Source organism: Eucyclogobius newberryi, unplaced genomic scaffold (genome assembly GCF_026437365.1).
Source record: "Eucyclogobius newberryi isolate DKJ021-1_F unplaced genomic scaffold, fEucNew1.0.hap1 SCAF_2, whole genome shotgun sequence".
Classification (NCBI taxonomy): domain Eukaryota; kingdom Metazoa; phylum Chordata; class Actinopteri; order Gobiiformes; family Gobiidae; genus Eucyclogobius; species Eucyclogobius newberryi.
The window spans coordinates 50,924,246-50,938,365 of record NW_027315834.1 but is presented as its reverse complement, the minus strand read 5'-3'; the positions used below and the strand labels follow the sequence as shown (position 1 = coordinate 50,938,365).

General features: G+C 43.4%; 1 protein-coding gene across 1 annotated transcript; it reads right to left on the bottom strand.

Annotated features, from left to right (window-relative positions):
• Positions 1 to 3,402: 3,402 nt before the first annotated feature.
• LOC140367704 (sulfotransferase 4A1-like) lies at positions 3,403 to 12,086 on the bottom strand. The gene is made up of 5 exons (XM_072454294.1): positions 12,008 to 12,086; positions 11,743 to 11,869; positions 11,566 to 11,660; positions 3,700 to 3,838; positions 3,403 to 3,534 (listed from the first exon to the last, which is right to left on the bottom strand). Exons 1-5 carry the CDS (start codon positions 12,026 to 12,028, stop codon positions 3,422 to 3,424), a joined length of 495 nt encoding a protein of 164 aa, XP_072310395.1. The 5' UTR covers positions 12,029 to 12,086; the 3' UTR covers positions 3,403 to 3,421.
• Between the last annotated feature and the right edge of the window lie 2,034 nt (positions 12,087 to 14,120).

Here is a 14,120-nt window from a genome sequence, read left to right as displayed (position 1 = left end):
CACACACATTATGTTACACACACACACACACACACACACATTCTGTTACACACACACACACACACACACACACACACACACACACTCACACACACACACACACACACACACACATTCTGTTACACACACTCACACACACACACACACTCACACACACACACACATTCTGTTACACACACTCACACACACACACACACACACACACATTCTGTTACACACACTCACACACACACACACACATTCTGTTACACACACACACACACACTCACACACTCACACACATTCTGTTACACACACACACACACACACACACATTCTGTTACACACACACACACACACACATTCTGTTACACACACACACACACACACACACATTCTGTTACACACACACACACACACACACACATTCTGTTACACACACACACACACACACACATTATGTTACACACACACACACACACACACACACACACACACACACACATTCTGTTACACACACACACACACACACACACACACATTCTGTTACACACACACACACACACACACACATTCTGTTACACACACACACACACACACACTCACACACATTCTGTTACACACACACACACACACACACACACATTCTGTTACAAACACACACACACACACACATTCTGTTACACACACACACACACATTCTGTTACACACACACACACACACATTCTGTTACACACACACACACACACACACACACATTCTGTTACACACACACACACACACACACATTCTGTTACACACACACACACACACACACACATTCTGTTACACACACACACACACACACACACACACATTCTGTTACACACACACACACACACACACACACATTCTGTTACACACACACACACATTCTGTTACACACACACACACACACACACACACACATTCTGTTACACACACACACACATTCTGTTAATAATAATAATAATAACTTTTATTTATATAGTGCTTTTCAGTGACCCAGAGACGCTGAACATAATAAAAAGGGGGGGGTATTTACAGACAGGGGGGGACAACACGTACAGAACACATTAATATACAGATAAAATGAACAAGACAGAAGAAGTAGAGAGAAAAAGATGGGGATGTAACAGGGGGTAGAAGAGTAGGCAATGGGGTAGAGGAGGCTAGGGGTAGGGGAGGTCATAGGCTTGGGTGAAGAGGTCATGTTTTTAGGCGGGATTTGAATGTTGTGAGTGAGGGAGAGTGGCGGACAGGTTGGGGGAGGGAGTTCCAGAGTCGGGGTGCTGTTCGGGAGAATGCTCTGTCGCCAAAAGTTTTGAGTCGGGATGTTGGTGCAGTCAGGGTGAGAGAGGAGGAGGATCGGAGAGCTCGGGTGGGGCGGTGGGGGATGAGGAGGTCAGACAGGTAGGGGGGGGCAAGGTGGTGAAGAGCTTTGAAGGTGAGGAGGAGTATTTTAAAGTTTATGCGCTGCTTGATGGGGAGAGAGTGGAGAGAGCGGAGAACGGGAGTGATGTGATCACGGGACCGGGTGTGGGTGAGGAGGCGGGTGTGGGTGAGGAGGAGGGTGTGGGTGAGGAGGCGGGTGTGGGTGAGGAGGAGGGTGTGGGTGAGGAGGAGGGTGTGGGTGAGGAGGCGGGTGTGGGTGAGGAGGAGGGTGTGGGTGAGGAGGCGGGTGTGGGTGAGGAGGAGGGTGTGGGTGAGGAGGAGGGTGTGGGTGAGGAGGCGGGTGTGGGTGAGGAGGCGGGTGTGGGTGAGGAGGCGGGCAGCGGAGTTTTGGACCATGAGGAGGGAGTTGCAGTAGTCGAGGCGGGAGGAGATGAAGGCCTGGATGAGGGATTCAGCAGCGGGGAGGGTGAGGCAGTGTCGGATTTTGGCGATGCGGCGGAGGTGGAAGTATGAGGTCTTGACGATGTGGCTGACATGGGGAGTGAAGGAGAGGGTGGGGTCCATGATGACACTGAGATTGCGTACCAGGAGTGAGTGAAAAGGGACCAGTTACACACACACACACACACACATTCTGTTACACACACACACACACACTTGTCTTATCACAGACAAATCCAACAATAATTGCTCATTTTTTCTGAAGATCGTTTATAATGTTTATTTTCAGTTTAAATTTACATATACCTTTTCAAGAGCTAAGCCCCGCCCCTCAGTGTCAGACGAAAGACGATGATTTTTATTCCAAATTTCAACATAAACTTATCCCCTTTTTACTTGTACGATACAAAACCTTGAACAGGAGAAACCATCAGAAATATTTGTATGACACGTGTTATTGACTGTAAAAGTAAAGGCAGAATATGAGCAGCACAAAGAAGTGATAAAAATAACATTTGTGCAACAGTTTCACATTTAAAACAGTTCAACATAAAAACACAGATCAAAGTTGCACCTGCAGCTGACAATATAAAATAAATGTAATAACACAAACTCACACCAACAGCTCCAGCCTGTTGTACATGTGACCCGGGGGGAGGAGCCTGATGGACATGTGACCCGGGGGGGAGGAGCCTGTTGTACATGTGACCCCGGGGGGAGGAGCCTGATGGACATGTGACCCCGGGGGGAGGAGCCTGATGGACATGTGACCCCGGGGGGAGGAGCCTGATGGACATGTGACCCGGGGGGAGGAGCCTGATGGACATGTGACCCCGGGGGGAGGAGCCTGTTGTACATGTGACCCCAGGGGGAGGAACCTGTTGTACATGTGACCCCGGGGGGAGGAGCCTGTTGTACATGTGACCCCGGGGGGAGGAGCCTGTTGTACATGTGACCCCGGGGGGAGGAGCCTGTGAGGTAACTGTGTTTTTCATCTTTGACGTAATGAAAGGAGCTCAGGTCGTGATCATAACTGAGCATCGAGCGCAGCAGGAACATGAGGCGTTTGCTCCAGCGTGGCGCCCCCTTGTGTTCGATGTGTGCGTACACAAGGGCTTTGGCCCCTCCTCCAGCTCCGCCCGGCTTGTTTGCACTCACACTGCAGCTGACTCTGGATCAGCTGAACTCTGACCTTTTCTCTCCTTAAATAACGTGTTTCTGAGTCACAAGTGTTGAGGAAATGCAGTGTGTTGAGATGAAGTGTCCTTTATCACCTCCTGCCGTAAGCAAACGAGCTAAAGCTAACACTGCTCGGTCGCAGCAACAGCAACAAGTTCATTTGAGCCGAACGATCTGCTCCAGGGTCAAAGAAAAACGGCACAAAAACAATCTTAGAAATCAATGGTCAGATTATTTTTGGCATAAAATGATGATAAAAAAAATCTAAAATGAGTGATATTCTTGAGTGTGAAAGCGTTTGTGGAGATTCAGACAAACTCCGTGTTTCTGCTGAACATCTGGAGCTGCCACACTTTCACTCTGGAGTCACGACGAGCTTCAGCTTCTGGTGGAGCAACTTTTGGACCTTCAAAGCCCAAAGTCGAACTCCAGGTCTGACTTCCCCATCTTCTCCCTGTAGACCTCATCAAACCTCTCGTTCATGGACACAGTGAGGACGTCTCTCCAAAGACCGACCCGGCCTGGAGACAAGGAGCAGAAGGTGGAGATGGGAGAGGGTCAGAGGGAGCAGAGGAGGTCAGAGGAGCAGGTCAGAGGAGCAGAGGAGCAGGTCAGAGGGAGCAGAGGAGGTCAATGGAGCAGGTCAGAGGAGCAGAGGTCAAAGAGGTCTGAAGAGGATGCCTGACCTCTGCACACTGCCATGGCCTCGGAGCTGCAGCACTGGTCAATGAGCTGAGAACAACTGTCCACCAGAGTCTCCAACTGAGACTTGTCACAGGAGACGCCGAGGAACCGGGCCAGATCTGAAACCAGAGTGGACAGGTCCTGAGGAGAGAGGAGAAGATACAGAAACATCACACCAGGAACCAGGAGAAGAACCAGGAGAGGAACCAGGTCTGCTACAGGTCCTGAAGAGAGAGGTGAGCACCAGTCCGTAGGTACTAAATATGAAGCATTTTGTGTTAGCATGTTAGCATGCTAGCATGCTAGCTGTTTTGAGGGCAAACGTTCACAAGTTATTTCTTTGTGAGAGACACGACTAAAAGACCTGGCTCTGTTTGACAGGGTCGACAGGTGATGACGTTGTATGATTTTTGGATTATAGTTTTGTTTGTTATTGCTGTAAATAAGTATTTGAACAGCTGCCAATCAGCAAGAATCCTGTCTCTCATAGAGCTGTTCCCAAGAACACCATCCCAAGAACACCATCCCAAGAACACCATCCCAAGAACACCATCCCAAGAACACCATCCCAAGAACACCATCCCAAGAACACCATCCCAAGAACACCATCTCAAGAGAACACCATCCCGAGAACACCATCCCAAGAACACCATCCCAAGAGAACACCATCCAAGAACACCATCCAAAGAACACCATCCCAAGAACACCATCCCAAGAGAACACCATCCCGAGAACACCATCCCAAGAGAACACCATCCTGAGAACACCATCCAAAGAACACCATCCCAAGAACACCATCCCAAGAACACCATCCCGAGAACACCATCCCAAGAACACCATCCCAAGAAAACACCATCCCGAGAACACCATCCAAAGAACACCATCCCAAGAACATCATCTCAAGAACACCATCCCAAGAAAACACCATCCCAGGAACACCATCCAAAGAACACCATCCCAAGAACACCATCCCAAGAACACCATCCCAAGAACACCATCCCAAGAACACCATCCCGAGAACACCATCCCAAGAACCATCCCAAGAGAACACCATCCCAAGAACACCATCCCAAGAACACCATCCCAAGAACACCATCCCAAGAACATCATCTCAAGAACATCATCCCAAGAACACCATCCCAAGAACATCATCCCAAGAACACCATCCCAAGAACACCATCCCAAGAACACCATCTCAAGAGAACACCATCCCAAGAACACCATCTCAAGAGAACACCATCCCAAGAACACCATCCCAAGAGAACACCATCCAAGAACACCATCCCGAGAACACCATCCCAAGAACCATCCCAAGAGAACACCATCCCAAGAACACCATCCCAAGAACACCATCCCAAGAACACCATCCCAAGAACATCATCTCAAGAACACCATCCCAAGAACACCATCCCAAGAACATCATCCCAAGAACACCATCCCAAGAACACCATCCCAAGAACACCATCTCAAGAGAACACCATCCTGAGAACACCATCCAAAGAACACCATCCCAAGAACACCATCTCAAGAACACCATCTCAAGAGAACACCATCCCAAGAACACCATCCCGAGAACACCATCCCAAGAGAACACCATCCCGAGAACACCATCCAAAGAACACCATCCCAAGAACACCATCCCGAGAACACCATCCCAAGAACACCATCCCAAGAAAACACCATCCCGAGAACACCATCCCAAGAACACCATCCCAAGAACACCATCCCAAGAACACCATCCCAAGAACACCATCTCAAGAACACCATCCCAAGAACACCATCCCAAGAACATCATCCCAAGAACACCATCCCAAGAACACCATCCCAAGAACATCATCTCAAGAACACCATCCCAAGAACACCATCCCAAGAACACCATCTCAAGAGAACACCATCCTGAGAACACCATCCCGAGAACACCATCCCAAGAACCATCCCAAGAGAACACCATCCCAAGAACACCATCCCAAGAACACCATCCCAAGAACACCATCCCAAGAACATCATCTCAAGAACATCATCCCAAGAACACCATCCCAAGAACATCATCCCAAGAACACCATCCCAAGAACACCATCCCAAGAACACCATCTCAAGAGAACACCATCCCAAGAACACCATCCCAAGAGAACACCATCCAAGAACACCATCCCGAGAACACCATCCCAAGAACCATCCCAAGAGAACACCATCCCAAGAACACCATCCCAAGAACACCATCCCAAGAACACCATCCCAAGAACATCATCTCAAGAACACCATCCCAAGAACACCATCCCAAGAACATCATCCCAAGAACACCATCCCAAGAACACCATCCCAAGAACACCATCTCAAGAGAACACCATCCTGAGAACACCATCCAAAGAACACCATCCCAAGAACACCATCTCAAGAACACCATCTCAAGAGAACACCATCCCAAGAACACCATCCCGAGAACACCATCCCAAGAGAACACCATCCCGAGAACACCATCCAAAGAACACCATCCCAAGAACACCATCCCGAGAACACCATCCCAAGAACACCATCCCAAGAAAACACCATCCCGAGAACACCATCCCAAGAACACCATCCCAAGAACACCATCCCAAGAACACCATCCCAAGAACACCATCTCAAGAACACCATCCCAAGAACACCATCCCAAGAACATCATCCCAAGAACACCATCCCAAGAACACCATCCCAAGAACATCATCTCAAGAACACCATCCCAAGAACACCATCCCAAGAACACCATCCCAAGAGAACACCATCTCTACTGAAGTGAAGTTGAAGTGAAATTAAAGATGGGGTGTGGCTGTGTCTTCCAACATGACCATGACCTGAAGCACATGACCAGGAGAACCAATGGCTCCGTCTGAAACGTCTCATGGTTCTGGAGAGGACTGGACACCTTTGTCTTTTGGTGCTTTACGTCATTAGCATTGAACAGGTCAGGACACGTCAGCTTTGGGCATACTTTAGGTCATTGTTTAGGTCATTGTTTATGTCATACTTTAGGTCATACTTTAGGTCATACTTTAGGTCATACTTTAGGTCATTGTTTATGTCATACTTTAGGTCATTGTTTATGTCATATTTTGGATATTTAGTTCAGACTTTAGGTCACACTGACACAGAGGACATAAGTGACTGAACACTTACCCTGGGCGTGTCGCAGCATACATGCTCAGCACACGCTCAGCACACGCTCAGCACATGCTCAGCACACGCTCAGCACACGCTCCAGCTCTGAACACGGAAACATGGGACAGAAAACATGCAAAACCATAAGAAATGAAGACGAGACACTAGAAACTACATGTGCACTAAACATGTGCATTAAACATGTCCATGTGCATTAAACATGTTCATTAAACATGTGCATTAAACATGTTCATTAAACATGTTCATGTGCATTAAACATGTCCAAGTGCATTAAACATGTTCATGTGCACTAAACATGTGCATTAAACATGTCCATGTGCATTAAACATGTTCATTAAACATGTGCATTAAACATGTTCATTAAACATGTCCATGTGCATTAAACATGTTCATTAAACATGTGCATTAAACATGTTCATGTGCATTAAACATGTCCATGTGCATTAAACATGTTCATTAAACATGTGCATTAAACATGTTCATGTGCATTAAACATGTTCATATGCATTAAACATGTGCATTAAACATGTGCATTAAACATGTTCATGTGCATTAAACATGTGCATTAAACATGTTCATATGCATTAAACATGTGCATTAAACATGTGCATTAAACATGTGCATTAAACATGTTCATGTGTATTAAACATGTTCATGTGCATTAAACATGTGCATTAAACATGTGCATTAAACATGTGCATTAAACATGTTCATGTGTATTAAACATGTTTATGTGCATTAAACATGTGCATTAAACATGTGCATTAAACATGTGCATTAAACATGTTCATGTGTATTAAACATGTTCATGTGCATTAAACATGTGCATTAAACATGTTCATGTGTATTAAACATGTTCATGTGCATTAAACATGTGCATTAAACATGTTCATTAAACATGTGCATTAAACATGTTCATGTGCATTAAACATGTTCATTAAACATGTGCATTAAACATGTGCATTAAACATGTTCATGTGTATTAAACATGTTCATGTGCATTAAACATGTTCATGTGCATTAAACATGTGCATTAAACATGTTCATGTGTATTAAACATGTTCATGTGCATTAAACATGTGCATTAAACATGTGCATTAAACATGTTCATTTACATTAAACATGTCCATGTGCATTAAACATGTCCATGTGCATTAAACATGTGCATTAAACATGTGCATCAAATATGTTCATATGCATTAAACATGTGCATTAAACATGTGCATTAAACATGTTCATATGCATTAAACATGTGCATTAAACATGTGCATTAAACATGTTCATATGCATTAAACATGTGCATTAAACATGTGCATTAAACATGTTCATATGCATTAAACATGTGCATTAAACATGTGCATTAAACATGTTCATATGCATTAAACATGTGCATTAAACATGTCCATGTGCATTAAACATGTCCATGTGCATTAAACATGTTCATGTGCATTAAACATGTTCATGTGCATTAAACATGTTCATGTGCATTAAACATGTCCATGTGCATTAAACATGTTCATGTGCATTAAACATGTTCATGTGCATTAAACATGTTCATGTGCATTAAACATGTCCATGTGCATTAAACATGTTCATGTGCATTAAACATGTTCATGTGCATTAAACATGTTCATTAAACATGTGCATTAAACATGTTCATGTGCATTAAACATGTTCATGTGCATTAAACCTCTTTCCTTTTGCAGCGTCTCGTCTTAAATATGGACCAAAATAATCACAAAAACTGAAATAAAACATGTGAAAAAACAACTTTTCACTGGAAAATAAACAAAGTGAAAACAAATAATAAATGTATTAAAATGAAAAGAATGACATAAATGTGCGTGAGCTGCAGCCGCCACAAGAGGGAGCTGTTCATTTCACTTATTTCAAGCTTTTTTATTTGATATTTAGCAACGCAATTTTCCTTTAAATTCTCCCTGAAATAAGAAATAAACTATAAAGACAAAAGTGCAGCGCAAAGAGACAAAAATAAGAATAAACACAATTAATAAAGAGTTTTGAGCTTGTGCTTTGGACTTTGATTTAGTTTTTACAGCTTCAACTAAAAATGAAACAATAAAACAAAGTGATGTTTAAATCTACTGAAGTAAAAGTGTTTTAGAGTCAAAAGTAAAAGTATTTCACACTGATATTTGAGAACGATTAACGTTAGAGATGGTCACTCTGAACGTGCTGAAATAAACTGTGACAAAGTTCTTTTTACTGCAGTTTCCACAGTATAAAGTGTCCCATGTACATGTAAAGTACAGATACATGACGTGTGCAGTACTTTTACCTTTGTACTTTCCACCGCTGAACGCGACACAATGTTCTGAGTCTGAACGTAAACACACTGAACATAAAGATAAGATCGACGAGCGATAAACTGTGAAGACGTGATCATCATAATCATGTCATCATAATCATAAAAATATAATATAATAATCATAATCATAATCATAATCATATCATCATAATAATATAATATAATATAATCATAATCATATCATCATATAATATAATATAATATAATATAATCATAATCATATCATCATATAATATAATATAATATAATATAATATAATCATAATCATATCATCATAATCATAATAATATAATATAATCATAATCATATCATCATAATAATATAATATAATATAATCATAATCATATCATCATAATCATAATAATATAATATAATCATAATCATATCATCATAATCATAATAATATAATACAATCATATCATCATAATCATAATCATATAATATAATATAATATAATCATAATCATAATCATATCATCATAATCATAATAATATAATATAATCATAATCATATCATCATAATAATATAATATAATATAATCATAATCATATCATCATAATCATAATAATATAATATAATCATAATCATATCATCATAATCATAATAATATAATACAATCATATCATCATAATCATAATCATATAATATAATATAATATAATCATAATCATAATCATATCATCATAATCATAATAATATAATATAATCATAATCATATCATCATAATAATATAATATAATATAATCATAATCATATCATCATAATCATAATAATATAATATAATCATAATCATATCATCATAATCATAATAATATAATACAATCATATCATCATAATCATAATCATATAATATAATATAATATAATATAATCATAATCATATCATCATAATCATAATAATATAATATAATCATAATCATATCATCATAATCATAATAATATAATATAATCATAATCATATCATCATAATCATAATAATATAATATAATCATAATCATATCATCATAATCATAATAATATAATACAATCATATCATCATAATCATAATCATATAATATAATATAATATAATCATAATCATAATCATATCATCATAATCATAATAATATGAAATAATATAATCATAATCATATCATCATAATCATAATAATATCATCATAATCATAATAATATCATCATAATCATATCATCATAATCATAATAATATAATATAATCATAATCATATCATCATAATCATAATAATATAATATAATCATAATCATATCATCATAATCATAATAATATAATACAATCATATCATCATAATCATAATCATATAATATAATATAATATAATCATAATCATATCATCATAATCATAATAATATGAAATAATATAATCATAATCATATCATCATAATCATAATAATATCATCATAATCATAATAATATCATCATAATCATATCATCATAATCATAATAATATGAAATAATATAATCATAATCATATCATCATAATCATAATAATATCATCATAATCATAATAATATCATCATAATAATATCATCATAATCATAATAACTGATATTTATGTCATGAGTTTGTGGCGATCGAGTCACGACGTTTGGACGTCTGGACATTTTGTGTGTGACGTGTGGAAAAGCAGCTGAAGTGTCCTTTACCTCCCCCTGCTGGTAGCAAACGAGCTAAAGCTAAGCTAAAGCTAAGCTAAAGCTAAGCTAACAGGGTCGCAGCAACAGCAACAACAACAATCTACTGAAGTTTACATTTGATTGTGTTTTATATTGTGTCTGTGCTGAATGTGAATCATGCAGCTGATGGCGCCCCCTGCAGGCGTACAGCTGATGGCGCCCCCTGCAGGGGTACAGCTGATGGCGCCCCCTGCAGGGGTACAGCTGATGGTGCCCCCTGCAGGCGTACAGCTGATGGCGCCCCCTGCAGGGGTACAGCTGATGGCGCCCCCTGCAGACATACAGCTGATGGCGCCCCCTGCAGGCGTACAGCTGATGGCGCCCCCTGCAGGCGTACAGCTGATGGTGCCCCCTGCAGGGGTACAGCTGATGGCGCCCCCTGCAGGCATACAGCTGATGGCGCCCCCTTGGTGCCCCTTGCAGGCGTACAGCTGATGGTGCCCCCTGCAGGCGTACAGCTGATGGCGCCCCCTGCAGGCGTACAGCTGATGGCGCGCCCTGCAGGCGTACAGCTGATGGTGCCCCCTGCAGGCATACAGCTGATGGCGCCCCCTTGGTGCCCCCTGCAGGCGTACAGCTGATGGCGCCCCCTGCAGGCGTACAGCTGATGGCGCCCCCTGCAGGCGTACAGCTGATGGCGCCCCCTGCAGGCATACAGCTGATGGCGCCCCCTGCAGGCGTACAGCTGGTCTCACCTTGTACATGTCTTCATATTTGAGGAACAGAACGTTTGAGTCCAAACGATGTTCCCAGAACTCCTGAACATGATCGAACCAGGAACCATAGCCCACTGAAAGAGAGAGGAACCAAGTCTGAACCAGGTCTGGACCGGGTCCGAACCGGGTCCGAACCGGGTCTAGACTAGTTCTTACATTTATCGTCCATGAACCTTCTGCAGAACTCCTGGAAGGTTCCTCTGTAGCTCATGGTTCTCAGGGAGCGGTGGAACTGGTAGTAGGACACCACCAGGTCTTTGGGGTTCCGGGCCATGTAGATCACCTGAGGAACCAGAGACACAGGTGAGACAGGGACTGGACCGGGACTGGACCGGGACTGGACCGGGACCGGACCGGGACCAGAGGTGTAGGAAGAGCGTAAATTGTGGAGGTTCCTGGTTCTTCAGGACTGGGCACTCACCTTTCCCTCGCCGTGGTTCATGGCCGACGGCAGGAAACGATACGGCAGATGACTCTTGATCAGACGAGGAGACGTCAGCTCCTGAGACACATGTGGTTTAGACCAGGACTAAACCAGGACTAAACCAGGACTAAACCAGGACTAAACCAGGTCTAAACCAGGACTAAACCAGGTCTAAACCAGGTCTAAACCAGGACTAAACCAGGACTAAACCAGGACTAAACCAGGACTAAACCAGGTCTAAACCAGGACTAAACCAGGTCTAAACCAGGTCTAAACCAGAACTAAACCAGGTCTAAACCAGGTCTAAACCAGAACTAAACCAGGTCTAAACCAGGTCTAAACCAGGTCTAAACCAGGTCTAAACCAGGACTAAACCAGGTCTAAACCAGGTCTAAACCAGAACTAAACCAGGACTAAACCAGGACTAAACCTGGACTAAACCAGGTCTAAACCAGGTCTAAACCAGGTCTAAAGTACATCTTGAACTCAACAGACAAAATAAACACATTTTCACGCTCGTTTCAGATTGTTAGTTTCTCAAATGTCATGTCCAGACCGTCCACTTTCTACGGTAATAAAAACAGAACTAAACCAAGTCTAAACTAGAACTTAAGCTTTTACTAATCACTTTTAACGCTTGTTCAGGTCCAACACTACGTTACGTTTCTGAAGGTTTAGGCACCTCAAGGTCCAAGTGTCTGATCGTGTTGTTAGTACTCACTCTCTCCTGTCACTACTACAGTCTGCAACTGGAACAGGCCACAGAGTCTCTACAGTCTGCCACTGGAACAGGCCACAGAGTCTCTACAGTCTGCCACTGGAACAGGCCAGAGAGTCTCTACAGTCTGCCACTGGAACAGGCCACAGAGTCTCTACAGTCTGCCACTGGAACAGGCCAGAGAGTCTCTACAGTCTGCCACTGGAACAGGCCACAGAGTCTCTACAGTCTGACACTGGAACAGGCCAGAGAGTCTCCACAGTCTGCCACTGGAACAGGCCAGAGAGTCTCTACAGTCTGCAACTGTAGAGACTCTGTGGCCTCTGGAACAGACCAGAGAGTCTCTACAGTCTGCCACTGGAACAGACCAGAGAGTCTCTACAGTCTGCCACTGGAACAGGCCACAGAGTCTCTACAGTCTGCCACTGGAACAGGCCAGAGAGTCTCTACAGTCTGCCACTGGAACAGGCCAGAGAGTCTCTACAGTCTGCCACTGGAACAGGCCACAGAGTCTCTACAGTCTGCCACTGGAACAGGCCAGAGAGTCTCTACAGCCTGCAACTGGAAAAGGCCAGAGAGTCTCTACAGTCTGCCACTGGAAACGACCAGAGAGTCTCTACAGTCTGCCACTGGAACAGACCAGAGTCTCTACAGTCTGCCACTGGAACAGACCAGAGAGTCTCTACAGTCTGCCACTGGAACAGGCCAGAGAGTCTCTACAATCTGCCACTGGAACAGGCCACAGAGTCTCTACAGTCTGCCACTGGAACAGGCCACAGAATCTCTACAGTCTGCCACTGGAATAGGCCAGAGAGTCTCTACAGTCTGCCACTGGAACAGGCCACAGAGTCTCTACAGTCTGCCACTGGAACAGGCCAGAGAGTCTCTACAGTCTGCCACTGGAACAGACCAGAGAGTCTCTACAGTCTGCCACTGGAGCAGGCCAGAGAGTCTCTACAGTCTGCCACTGGAACAGGCCAGAGAGTCTCTACAGTCTGCCACTGGAACAGGCCAGAGAGTCTCTACAGTCTGCCACTGGAACAGGCCAGAGAGTCTCTACAGTCTGCCACTGGAACAGACCAGAGAGTCTCTACAGTCTGCCACTGGAGCAGGCCAGAAAGTCTCTACAGTCTTCCACTGGAACAGACCAGAGAGTCTCTACAGTCTGCCACTGGAACAGGCCACCGTCTCTACAGTCTGCCTATGGAACAGGCCACAGAGTCTCTACAGTCTGCCACTGGAACAGGCCACAGAGTCTCTACAGTCTGCCACTGGAACAGGCCAGAGAGTCTCTACAGTCTGCCACTGGAACAGGCCAGAGAGTCTTTATAGTCTGCCACTGGAACAGGCCAGAGAGTTTCTACAGTCTGCCACTGGAACAGGCCACAGAGT